We start from the raw sequence: 13,341 nt of genomic DNA on the forward strand, positions 1-13,341 counted from the left end.
CGTCTCTATTTTTTGCCGAATTTATCGTTAAACACTGTTGATGCCGAGGTCAGCAAAAACATTACTGGTATCTCGGCACAAATTTTACTCGTTGCCGTGTTTCGGTAATACAGCTGTCATTCTCATGAACGAGTTGCCGCCATTTTTCTTAGTGCAAATTTATGCGTGTTACGGGTGAGCAAACAGGAATCGGATACAAGTTTGGCTGAAATTGTGCAAATTACAAGTGTTTACAATCCGGTAGCCGAAAAAAATGTAATACAGTTTGGGGGAAGGTGGCTGGAACTCAAAAAGTGTAGTTTCAAATCGTGTAAATACAATATTGTATTTGTTTTAGGGATAGGCATTAGACGTAATTTTAGATTAGATATTTAGCTGTGCCGAACATTCAGCTTATATAACCGAAAGGTCGTTGGACTGGTTTGCCGCTTCTCGGCTGGATTTGCCGAGGGCACAGTCAACTGTGTACCGCGATTCTCGGCATAAAATTACATCTGTCAAATATTGGTTTTCTGTGATTCTCGGCAAAAGAAATTCAGCCGAGATGGTTGCCGAGCACTCGGCTGTCCAAATCTCGGCACAAACAATGCCGAGGTTCGGCGAAATTTTTTAGGTGTGTACATCATGTGTTAAATTGTAAAAATATTGAAAATCTCTTTTTTCAAAGATTACACGACTTATTTAAAGAAAACAAGTGTCACAAATTCGGATTTCAAAATGAAGTATTAAGTTGATTCCTGGTCTCTGAGCATCATCCCGGGTACTGAAAAACTTACATTGGGTAATGTTTGTCCCCTTTAGACTGGTAGAAACCGGAAGCTACTGCCTAGAAATTTAAAATGGCGTCTGGAGATGATTTCTGGCCTCAGGGTATCATACCGCTACCCCAAATCGTATTGGATGATATTTGTCACTTTAGGCTGTTGATCGGAAACTGTCGCCATCTTCGCTATAGAAATACCCAGATTAGGCAGTTCGGCAATTTTATGATGGATTTTATGATTTTATGATTATCAGGCAACCAGAAGTGGTCATCTGGATGGAAAATTGGGTTTTAGGTCGGTTTCTGGCGACTGGCTATAATCCAGGTTTTAAGAACCCATATTGATTGGTATTTGGCCATTCATTGGATGCCTCTCAGAAGCGATCAGTAATATCAACTGCGTTAAAGAATTTCAATTTCACTGATAAGATCATTCAAATTAATGTATAAGGAACAACATTTAATTATACATTATTTGAAATCTACTGACTAACGTTGACTTAAAGAATCTGAATATTTATAGGCAGTATATGAGTACAAATCGATTATACCACAATCAAAAACAAAATCGCATCATATAGTTGAAAGAATTTAATGTTATTTGCATGTATATGTGTTAACTTATATTCATATCGTCGGTTTCGTGCAACACTGGCACAACTCAAAAACATAGTTTCGAGAAAAACGCGTTTGAAATTTTGCGTCAAAAATTTATTTTTCGATTTTCAAGAAAACTTTGAAGTTCAAGATTACCAATCCTTATTTAACACCTTTGGGTCTATCATGCACATATTATGTGCTCACGTTGTCCAAGTTAAAACCTTATTTTTACTTTATGGAGAAATTTCGATTTGTGCAGCAAAGGCACTTCTACTCATAACTCTGGATTTTTTGTGATTTTCGAAATGGGATTTCGTGTGATGAAACTTAACAGTATTTGGCATCGTTTGCCATCAAAAATTCAAAAATGCAAAATTTTGAGTTATGCCAGTGTTGCACGAAGCCGATGATATGTTAAATTTTAAATTTTCGGTATAGTTGTGCTGTTGGCTACCAAAAATTTGTTGTTTAGAATGAATGACAAATCCAGCAGAAATAATCAAGGTGTATTTTTTAAGTGTTGGATAAATTATAAGTTCGAAGGAGAAAGGCTGGGTCTCACCGCTAGGTGGATTAATTTAGGTTTTTTGCTAGTCATTGCATTTTGCCAGTTTCTTAAGACGCAACGCGATTTTATTTCGTATGTAATACGAATGTACGAAAAACAGACAAAATTCTATTGGTGATAAATGGAAGCAGATGCCACATCCTCATCCACGCAACAGTTTATTATGCTGTTGCGTATTGCATATGGGTCGTTCCATACGAAGTATCCGTGCCACTTTGGCTCAAAGTTGGGGTAATTATTCATCTAGGATCACTTTGAAAAATCCCAATTTTGGTGTCGATTGGAATACCCGGAATACACGCCGAATTTTTTATTGGAATCAGATTATTCGTTTATGCAGAGTTTTACCGAGTTGTGGGGAACATCAAACTACTGCGTGTCTGTAGCGGATTTTGATCACAGTTGCAATTCGATAAAAACCATTTTTTACCCTTTTCCAAATAGGCGTAATAATTTTGGAAAATGCCGAATTGTATTGCAAATATCAGTTTTGTTATCGCAAATGGTAAAACCGGATTAAAGAAGGATAACCAAATTCTTCACGTGTCGAATAAAGACAGATACCAAGAGTGCAGCAATCTCAGCCATCCAACAGTTGAAAGGCAGCGGCTCGAAATGCCGTGAAGTCGTCTGTCTGTCCTAAATCTTTGCCAAATATAAAGCGTAAAAAAATTTCCACAACCGAAGCCAGCATATTTACAGTGAGTGACCATCGATTTTGGACTAACTTTTCAACTAACAAACAAGATTATAACCATCGAATTAATTTGATGTTCATTATGAAATGTTCTTGAAAAACTTGACATTGATGATATTGGTTTTGAATTTTTTGAATATCCCGAAAATTTATTCTTTTAAACACTTGCTTTTCTCTCTGAAAATGATGAGAAATCTATTGAAATAATAAAATATTCATTTAATGCACTTATATAAAGTTAGTTTTTAAAAATGTTTATGCCTTTTCGAATTTTTTTTTTTTTTACGTAGGACCACGTTCTACCGTAAGAGGTCCATTTTGAGATTTTTCGCCCATCTTGTGAAACGTTCTATATGTAACATTTCAATCATGTATACTGCCGGTACCCGCATAACTGTCCCATACTGATTTTGATCACTTTTGAGCTATCATCGGGAATCGACTTAATTGTTATCATATTTTTCGGAAAAAAATAAAATTGATACTTTTGTATGGAAAAACATGGAAAAAATACCAAGTTGTGTTTGTCCCTTATTGAAAGTACCCGCATTACAGTCCCACTGCATAGTGGTACAAACTGCGAACATATAATTTTGCTCCAAATTAGTGTATATCGGATTATTTTAGGCATATAGAAGTATATCATTCAATTAACTAGACTAATGTTGTTTTTCAGTAGTACTATCTACGTTGCCAGTGATACTGCCGGTTGCTGGTTGAATTTATATGTGATGGGACAAAATATGCGAGTACTTTTGAAATGTACCCGCATATTTTGTCCCATTTTGTCATTTTTCCAAGTCATATAACGTAAAACCAATTCCATTCATGGTTTTTTGTTCTCAACGATAAACTTGTGGTGCCATGAAACTGTTATGGTCATTGGTTCTGGATGTAATTGCTAGAAATCCGAAAATTCACGGATAATATTAAATCGCCGTTTTCATTATGGGACAGTTATCCGGGTACCGGTAGGATAGTGATGTAAAATTCGACACATATGTTTATGCTTCATGCATCATTTGATTCCTGTATTTTATAAGATCTGTAATTAGCATCAACAGTACGATATAATATGTTATAATAGTTATGATTCGAAAAAAGCGATCAACAAGTTCAAATTTAATTCAAAATCAATATCACCCATTCAACCAACCACGTGCACGCTTTCCATACACAGATATCGCAAAAATATACCAAATATTGCCTTTACACCTGGTTACGAATCTGGTCGTTTTCTCTAAGGCAATGAAAACGACCAGGTTCGTAAACGCAGAAGCGAGAATGACGAACCTTGAGAAAGTTGTACAGTTGTATATGCTTCATATGCACCATCTCTCGAAATAAATTTAAAAACTGCTGCTGGTGCTCCTGCACCAGATTAGAAATGAACGCGCGCTGCATGTCTGTACTGCTTTTATGCATGAAAAAAATCTTGATACTATGTTCTCCCACCAACATTTCAATGGAGAAAAGAAAAAGTGAGCACCAGCTGAAAGAGTGCTCATTAACTATAAACCGAAACGAAATTCGAATTTTGTTTAATGATTGGGGGTAATTTTCCCATACCAATAACTGTCCTTGACATGACAAACATATCTACAACTGAGAAGTTAATGAATTTTTTCTTTTGGTTATCCACATAGTGGTAGCCTGGCAGGCATACTTAAAAATATTTATCAAAAGGTTTCAATTGCAAATAGTATTTCCATCTCAGTCGATGGCAAGCGGCTAGAGATGGTTATTTTTTTGAATTTTATGCTTTTTACATAGTTTCTCAGAAGAGTTGTGGTACATTCAGCTCAAATTTACAAATTTGTCTATATTTGAAATTTAATATTCGTGTGGTCGTCGTTGTTTCTCCCGTGGAAAACAAAGCATCTAGCATCAGCACTTTATGGGAAGGGATGTCGTGGAAATATACTATTTAAGATTATGCAACAGAAGGTTGCGTCAAATGTCTATATGTGGGAATAGAATTTTGTGACTTTACCTCTGGGATAGAGGCTGTTGCACGATTGAGTTGGAATTTTGCATGGGGACTTTTTTCGAGAAAAAAAAACTCGGACCAACTGCTGAACGAAATTCCAAAAGTTATTTTAAATATTGTTTTCAAATTGATCGTTGACTGAATTACGCAACGGTTGCACGGTAAGCGGCATCGCTAATGACAGCAGGAGAATACCTCATTTCCTAAGTTGTCTCCTATTTTCGCTCTTCAATATTCTCTCGCACTCGTTTCTCTATTACAACGTAACCCGTATTGAAAGTGAGTGATGTGAGCGCACCAAACCACTGTTTTTCTATTGTCGTTTTTTTTTTATTTTGGTTTATTACAAATCCTATATTCCAACTGTATGAATTTTCAACTGTTTTCATCAGGCCCAGATTCTTTTTGAAATATTTCTCAAAGCATTCTCATACCAATCTTCGGAAAATTTAGAAAAAATATGTGATTTATCCATATCAGTTTTGTTTCAAGAGTATTAAGCATAATATTTATAGGCATTATTTATTTTTCATCACAAATCGAAATCTATCGTGCCATGTCAAATAAACTGTTTTAAACTAGCTAAAACAAATCGAAAGCTAAAACAAATCTGAATCAAATTGATATGGGTCTGGTACGGTGTTCTTTTGCTCAAATTAGGAAAATAGTATAAAAAGATCTAGTTCAAAAATGCACAAACTTTATTAAACTTAACTTGCAGTAAGAGCATTCAATGATAACATTAACAGGTTTTTGGTTATTTTGAAAGTTGATTTTGTTCTTCTAGCTTAACGAAATTTATTTGGACGTTACTTCAATCAAATAGATAATTTTCAAATCACGATCTGAGAAAAGAACGGTAACATTTTTAAGTAAGTCAGTTAAAGTCATACTTTTCAAGAGCGGGCTTATTTACATTATCTATGCATTTTATGACTTTATCAATATGTCGGGTCATTTTGCAATATAGCATTATTTTTTGTATTGGACTTTTAGTTTTTTTACAAAGATTGCGTAGAAACTTCAAAAAAAAAACAATTGTTAAAAAAACATAACTTATGAGTAGACTTGTCGTATCTCCTCAGAGAATCACTAGTGTCTATATCTGGGTATCTTACACTGCGAAAACAACTGCCCTCACAGTGGTGAACAAAGCGACACACTTACTTAAAGAGAGTAGCGAATCGTTTGTATCTGGAGAGCTTGCTAAAATAAAACACCACAGGAAATTTGAAATATCTCTCCAGAGAGATAGTAAAACTGGTGTAAGCTTTCTCACACGATGGGATATTAAGCTCAATAACATCACAACAGAGCTCACTGCATTGCTTTTACTGTGTGTCATTTAAGCATATATCGAATTAGGGGAGCATCTTGATTGGAAAGTAGATTGCGTCGTTTGCTTTGCATCTCGAAACTGAAAAAAATAAATCCAGCCGCCCGTCACGTATGTTTGCTCCTCGATTGTTATCGAATTTATCTCAGCAGTGCGTACCGCGGTCTACTCCTGTGTATTCTCATAAGAGTGATTCACTACTCTTGTTTCGCTCAGCTGTGGTGTGGGCAACAAGTGTATTATTTTTTCTGCGAGCGGCAGAAACACATCACAAAGCATAAGGAAAAAGTTTAGTGAAAAAAAAATTGCTACACGCTGCGCTCATGCTGAGCAAGAAGGAAGCGGTGAATATTAACTCTGCTTTTTACACATATTGAGAAGACTGCTTTTGAGAAATGTTTGTAAATGCTTATTCATTGGTTGCATAGATTCGATTTTTTTAAAAAAATTATGCAATTGAATAACTTTTCAAGAATCAATAGAAAATTGAACAACTATAACAGTAATTTTTTTTATTTCAATATTAGAACAATCGGTTTGCGTATAATGTTTGTTAGTGTGTTGTTCCCTAAGATACACTTTTTTGTCCAGCACATGATCTTCGATTTCGATATTGATTAAATTTAGTATTTTTCTAATTTTATATTTTTCATCGAATAGCAATACCGTAAACTGGGGTTATTCGATCACTTTTTTGAATATATATTTTAATATTTTGAGAATATACTAGATACGAAATTGCTTGATATTTTTGAAATGAGTACTGGCATGCATTGAGCGAGATCCAGTAACTACTTCGGAAGATTAGCAGATTCTTCTGCTGTTTTTAAATATGATCTAAAATTTTTACATCAATCATCATACAATGGACAATGGATGAATTTGGAGTGAAACCTTACTGCTTTAACGAATTTGAACAGTGTAAAACGACCTAAATAAATTTATCAATATGAGAAATAATTTGGAGGTCATTCACATTCCACGTTAACAGTTTTTGTTAGCAAATGTCCAAGATTCATATAAAATTTTGAAATATAAATGAACGATTGTCCACGGAGGTCTACAATCACCAGAAACAAATCCGCTAGGAATATGGCGTAACCAATAGTCGAAAGTTGCATGTTACGTGACGTCTTGGGTTGTCGTTATGAAGAAGACATGCAATAGGCTGTTGAGATTATTGGGACTCAGCATTGCCTTTGAGGAAAAAAAAGGCAAAAATAATAGTGGAAATCGTTGTGATAATATTTTTTATCTTGGGAACTAACCTAGGAACAAAATTGAAACGTATCGCAGCTTGTTTATATGCAATGAAAATCGTTCGAAATCCAGTTAATTATAAGTTCATTTTTTAGCACGAAAACCCCTCTGGTGCTTAATACGGGAGTCAACTCCACGGTGAAATCAGAGTGAAGTGAATACTAGTGCTGGGACTATCCGGATTGAAATATCCGGATATCCGACCTCGGATATCCAACAAATATCCAAAATCCGGGTCAAACGGATATCCGGATATTATCCGACAGGATATCCGGATTTTCGGATGGTCGGATATCCGGATATCCGGATATTGTATCCGAACATAGTTTAATGAGAAATTTTGTAAATAATTACTTACGAGGGGATGGGGGATTGTGGAAAAAGCCAATTTTCGCGGTACATTTCATTCAAACGGGCTTAAAAGACAGAAAAAAAAATCCGGATATCCGGATAGTATATCCGGATATCCGACTATTCGATTATCCGTATCCAGATATTCGAACAAAACGAATCTTTTTTTTTTGGAAGCAAAACGATTCACTGAGACTTACAAATTTTTGAGCTGCCTGACCTACGAATTTCGTTTAGCGGCGGGGCTCAAAAGTTTTGTCTTCTCGAATAATATCCTCATACAAAATTCAGCTCAATCGAAATTAAGGAAGTAAAGCGGTCACAGTTTCACTTTTTCGACTGATGACGAAAATCGTAAATGTTGATATCGAAACTTTTATTTTTATGCCAAATGTCTTAGAAATTCATAAAATGTCGAGATCCGGAAAAAAATTTAACTAGAAATCGACTTTCTGAAACTTTTGAGCTGGGAACTCATTTCACTTGTCCTATTCTTATTTTCACTTCACTGTCAATCTCACTTCACGGAGCTAACTTTTGTCACTTCACCTTTGGTGGAGTCAGGAGTAGGTCTCAAAAAGTAAAGTGAGTGAGAATGAAATATATTTCACCGTGGAGTGACTCTCGTAATAAGTACCGCTTTAAATAGCAGCAAATAGTAACAATGCATAAATGCTGCATTAGCGCACAAGCGATGAACACGTTTGGCGCTTTAAAACTCAGAAAAATTTAAGCACATTTTTTTTTTACTCTCGCTTATTTTCCGTCGGTCTAGTTCCGTGTTGTTGAAGCACGAATCATTGTTACAAGCCCATTTTTGTGATTTCATAAATTAGATTTTCAAATGTGTTCTGATTGACAATGAGAAAAATAATAATGATAATGTTTTTTCCCCAAAATGTAAAAGCATACTTTAATACTAATTTAGTAAGTAACAACATAAAAAGTAAACTCTACCACACAAACATCTAGGATGAGTTGACAAAAATTTTTGATCTATCTGCCAAGGATTAGTACTTCGAAAAAACTTCATTACAATGCAAAACACATATCAGCTATGATCCAATTCACCCTTCTACTGCCGCTGGATCCTTTCGTAGGCTGCGCGATTGGGTGTGAGAGCGAGCTAGCGAGCGAGCGAAACGAACAGCAAGAGCGATGAGAGCGCGCATTAGTGCATTGTACCCTAGCTATAATTCCCGATGAGTAAAGAGTCGCGGAAAACCGCTTCTTACACACTATGTGAGTACCTGGGGTAGAAATGAAACCATTTTGAAGCTTGTTATTTCGGGAATCTTTAGTGGGAGCCATTTAGAGGGGAAATACCTGATTAATTAACGTAGAACAGGAAAAAAAGGAAGAGCTGTTCGTTCGTTGCTTTGTTTGTGAAGTAATTTGTGTTAGCATAGTTAACCAACCGAGCAAACAACAGGTTAGGTAGGACTCTAATCGCGCGCAATGCATACACAAGTAAGTGGGAGGATGGTTGATTTTTTTAGAATGTTGCACCCAGTTGTCTCAGCGGCTTGTGCGTGTGCAAACACACCATGTAAGGGGTTAGTTCCATCTAAAGTATAGAAAATACAGAGAACAACACTCGAATGTTTTTCTAGCGCGCGGAGAGCAGTCACCAATTGCTGACTTGAATTTCTTAGCCATTATTTTTGTAAATTGTTGGAAAAAACCGCATACCTTGTTCGTAATCATCTGCATGACCAGGCGGTGGGGTAGGTGAGGCGAGGAATCGCGCGGGTTAGATGTGGTTTGATTTCGTTTGGTTTTGTTTTTATTTTTCGGATGACGAATTCGAGAAGAAAAGAAGTATTAATTATTATTGACCCAAATCGCAGCATTAGGGTGCTGATGAATCCCATCATCCTTGAGTTTGTCGCTTGGTTTAAAGCTTGGCCATGATTAATTTTGGTAGTAACTGTATGGAAAAAGGTGCTTCAGTCCGCGTTCGATAGTCCCACTATATTGCTGTCATTGAAACATTTTTCTACGTACAGTTGATAGGGGAAAATAAAATATTACCTACATGCAGTTATGAGAGAAAATGTGTGCTGTGACCTACGACAAGATGCTATTTTGTAAATCTTAATCGATAACAGGTAGAAATTTTGTGTGGAAAAAAGCATAGTAAAATGCATTGGACAGCATAAGAAGAGTGTTGATAGAGAGATAGTTACAGCTGTGGAACCGAGACGGTCGAAGTGATGGTGAGACGGATGGGTCCAGCGAATGCGAACCGGAACCGGTGACCTTTCCCAGGGTAAGCTTAATGGGTCCAACACCAGAGCTAAGACTAGTAGTAGCATTGCTGCTACTGTTACTGCCACCAGCAGTCATCACATCGGGATCATCATCAATTCTGCTGTTGTTGTAGTTGTACTCGGTGGAGATTGTCGTTGTATCATAATCGGAAGCATTCCCTAGCAGCAGATAGTCACGAATGATTCCAGCCGTGCGAAACGTTTGTGAGTTAGTGAGTTCCGGGGAGAGTACAGAAAGAAGAGGTTTTAATGCTAAGGAAGAATCGTTCCAGTCAGTCCAGAGTTCTTCAACCGGTGCAAAGGTTTCGTTCACTGATAATGATGAAGATGATGCTGATGATGACCCGTTACGATCGCCGCCAGTGGTCAGTAACAGCAGTGGGTTAAAGCGACGAACACTTCCTAATTTGCAGTGGTTAGTTCCGTTCAACTCACAGGATTCCGTGACTTCCACGGTCAAGTGCAGCGGCTTATCCGGTTGCTCCTTCGAACGACATAGATATATACCGCTGTCATCCAACCGGTACGGGGTTAGCACAAAGCCGACGGTTTCGGTGTACTTGTAGTTGTCGATTTGCATCTGTGTGGGAAGGGTAGGGTAATTACAACATAACAATTAAGACACTAACCAAGAAGGGATAATTTATGGAGTAATAGTGCGCCAGTGGCGCTAGCCGTCGAGATAGTAGAGGTTTCGGGAATAAACATAACGCCGATAGTAGCTGTAACCTGTGGGAGGCAGTGAGACCGAATGTGGGTTGTTACCATTAATTACAGAGTTGCATACATTATTTACATGTCTCTAGCATAGCACTTTTCACCTGGCGCTGTGTGAAGGTTCGCTTGAGCGTAGAAATTTTTAGACTATGTTCCAATTCAAGATTTCAAATATTATCTGTTATTATTGCATTATTGTTGTAAAATAGACCGAACCTTCACATTGCAACCAAAGATCCTGTATGGTATATGCTGCTTTGCTGAGTATCATCTGGTACACCGTCGGATCAGTTGCTCGAGCCGTTTTAGCACAGTTCGCAAGTAAAAGGGGTACAAATAAACCTCCAGTAAATTCAGTAAGCGAAACATTTTTATTTACACTACGCTTAGGTACTGATCTTAGCTACTCATCTTTACAGAGTTAGTTGCCGCGTGGGGGGAGGGGACCATGGAAACCTTTTGTAGGACCATGGCAATGATGGTCAGTAATTTTATTGACAAATTTTAAACTGCGTGTGCCGTGTGGAATCTACAGGTGAAATGCGAACGGATCAGCTCACCGCTCGAACCAAAAAATCTACTTCGCTGGTGGTTACACAATGTGGAAGGTTTTTGGAAAAGGAAGTTTTTTCAATTTTTTTTTGCAAGACACATACATCTTAAATTGAGAAAGAAAGGCTGGCTGAGCTCGAGCTCGCGGTGATAACAGTGATACGTGAGCCATTTTAGCTCAGCGGTTTCATTGCGCAACAGGAAGCCCTGGGCCGGGTCGTACTGTGCGTTCCGACAGGTTTCGTTGTACTAGAAGTAGAGTGAGGAAGAGACAGTGTAAACAGATAGAATACAGAGCGGAAAAGTGATGAACTGTGGAGTAGAATTAAAGGTATTGCACAAAGTGTTGCATGGGGAAACGTTAGAAGGGCAACGGTTATTACCTCCTGTTCGTCTTTAACAAGCTCCACCTGAACATCCTTGGACGAAGGTTTGCACGGGATGACGACATCTTCGTACTGTGTGGCAGTGACTACAGTGTGCAATACTGGAACTAGAGGACTGTCTGGATCCTTGACAAAGATGTACGTACTGGTAGCTTTGAACTGAGCTTCCAGTTCGTCTAAGTCTGGCTCCTGGTGTGCATTTTCCGCCGATAGAAACACACAATAATACCGTCCAACTACTTGCGCGGAAGCTAGGTTAATTACCACCTTGATTCCGTACGGTTTATTACCATCGCTTGTGTTGACATCGGTGATAGTTATCTGGTCCGGATCCTCGATGGACTGTTGAAACAAACATATTGTTGGTATATAGAAGAAAAAAATCACTAACCTATGTTACCTCGTCTTCCGTTCGTTTGATATGCCACCGAATCGGTTCTGCGGCTTTGCAAGTCATCTCGAACTGAGCATCGGCATCCAGTTCCACTTCCGGTTTGTAGGACAAAATCTCCGGTGCACCATTCTGAACAATCAGGTCATGGTACATATCGTTGGCTTCCAAATCGCTCGCTGAAATGATAAGAGAATAATTAATCGTTAGAGATAGGATGCAATCGTATGCTACAGACAAACGAGGTTGATTTATCGGTGCAATAACTGCACGGCTTCATTGGTTTGAAGTTACACTTCTGCATGTGAAATTGAGTACGAAAATAGTGATTATCGATCTGCTATGTTGTTGAAGCTGGTTTCAATAAAACGATGATGGGGGCTTCTAAATGGAATGAAATATTAACTGCAAGTAAGTACAGCTAACTTGTAAGTCATCGCTCACCGCAAACAAGATCGCAAAGGCTGCACGATAAATGAAACCAAACTACCTTCCACGGACAGCGCGCACCTTCTTGTCGAACTACACCGCGAGCGATACATTTTATAGTCTGTAATATGACTATCAAACCACAAATTAGTATTCCTATCCGGCATGTATGATGTGGCTTGGGGTAGCGGGTGTTGTGCATACTTTTACGAGCACCTATTCTTAGAAAGAAGCCACTGTCTAAGATTTATCCTATCGGTCGTACATCTTTTCCGCACTAAAGTGGCGCATTACAGTGCCCTCTAATGGCACACACTTTATCGCTCGTGATGTGGAAGCTATAGCAAGTGTGAATCGGCGCTGCCCTTTGGACCCTGTGTTGTTGTTCTTTGCGTGGCAAATAGGTGCACCGGTGAAGTGTTGGAAAAGTAATTTCATCCTAGCTGTGTGTTACTTGGCAGCTCGCCAATATAATATATATGTACAAGGTGCTGCTGGCGTTTCTGTTGGAGAAATAGAGTTATGCACAAATTTGTTGCAGTGCAAGCGAGCCATGCTTTCTCAGCACTAAAGGATATAATTTAAATATGGTAAAGCACTGACTCTATTTGACGAATGCGTGTCGGTGATTGTACAGCATTTGCTGCAAGCTACAAGCACTGAATACGATATAAAACGTGAAAATTTTGTACTCTAAAGTTTAAGAGTGAATATGTTAAATCTTTATAAGTTATTCAACTAATTTTAAAAATGATGAACAACAAAAATTATATATACTGCATAGAAGCACTTCAAGCATGTATGCCTGGATTTGAGCTAGTGCACCTCAAGCTTGTGTAACGTTGATTTCTTCTAGGTTGATGCCTTGTTTTGAGACTTCTAAACATGCTGAGATCCTTTTTGTTAAAAAAAATAAAATAAATTTTAAGAACTGCAGAAAAAAATTATGATTCCATAAAAATGTTTTCTTTTCAAAGTTATATAACACTCCATTGGTTGAGTTATTGTCCGTTTCTCACATGAGCTGC

The 13,341-nt window shown here is 37.7% G+C and overlaps 1 protein-coding gene across 7 annotated transcripts in view; it reads right to left on the reverse strand.

The window, feature by feature from the left end:
• The window catches only part of LOC129731825 (vascular endothelial growth factor receptor 1), an 89,238-nt gene that overhangs the window by 17,632 nt on the left and 58,265 nt on the right, over positions 1-13,341 (reverse strand). For 4 of the 7 annotated variants that reach the window (XM_055692150.1, XM_055692151.1, XM_055692152.1 and 1 more), the window contains exons 3-5: positions 11,894-12,063; positions 11,491-11,835; positions 9,755-10,418 (exon numbers count right to left, since the gene is read on the reverse strand). In XM_055692150.1, coding sequence (XP_055548125.1) covers positions 9,755-10,418; positions 11,491-11,835; positions 11,894-12,063 — 1,179 coding nt within the window. Of the gene's footprint in view, positions 1-9,257; positions 9,273-9,754; positions 10,419-11,211; positions 11,357-11,490; positions 11,836-11,893; positions 12,064-13,341 lie in introns of all 7 variants that reach the window. The other 3 variants (XM_055692155.1, XM_055692157.1, XM_055692156.1) reach the window with 3 other exon arrangements.

This window comes from Wyeomyia smithii, chromosome 3 (assembly GCF_029784165.1).
Source record: "Wyeomyia smithii strain HCP4-BCI-WySm-NY-G18 chromosome 3, ASM2978416v1, whole genome shotgun sequence".
Lineage (NCBI taxonomy): Eukaryota > Metazoa > Arthropoda > Insecta > Diptera > Culicidae > Wyeomyia > Wyeomyia smithii.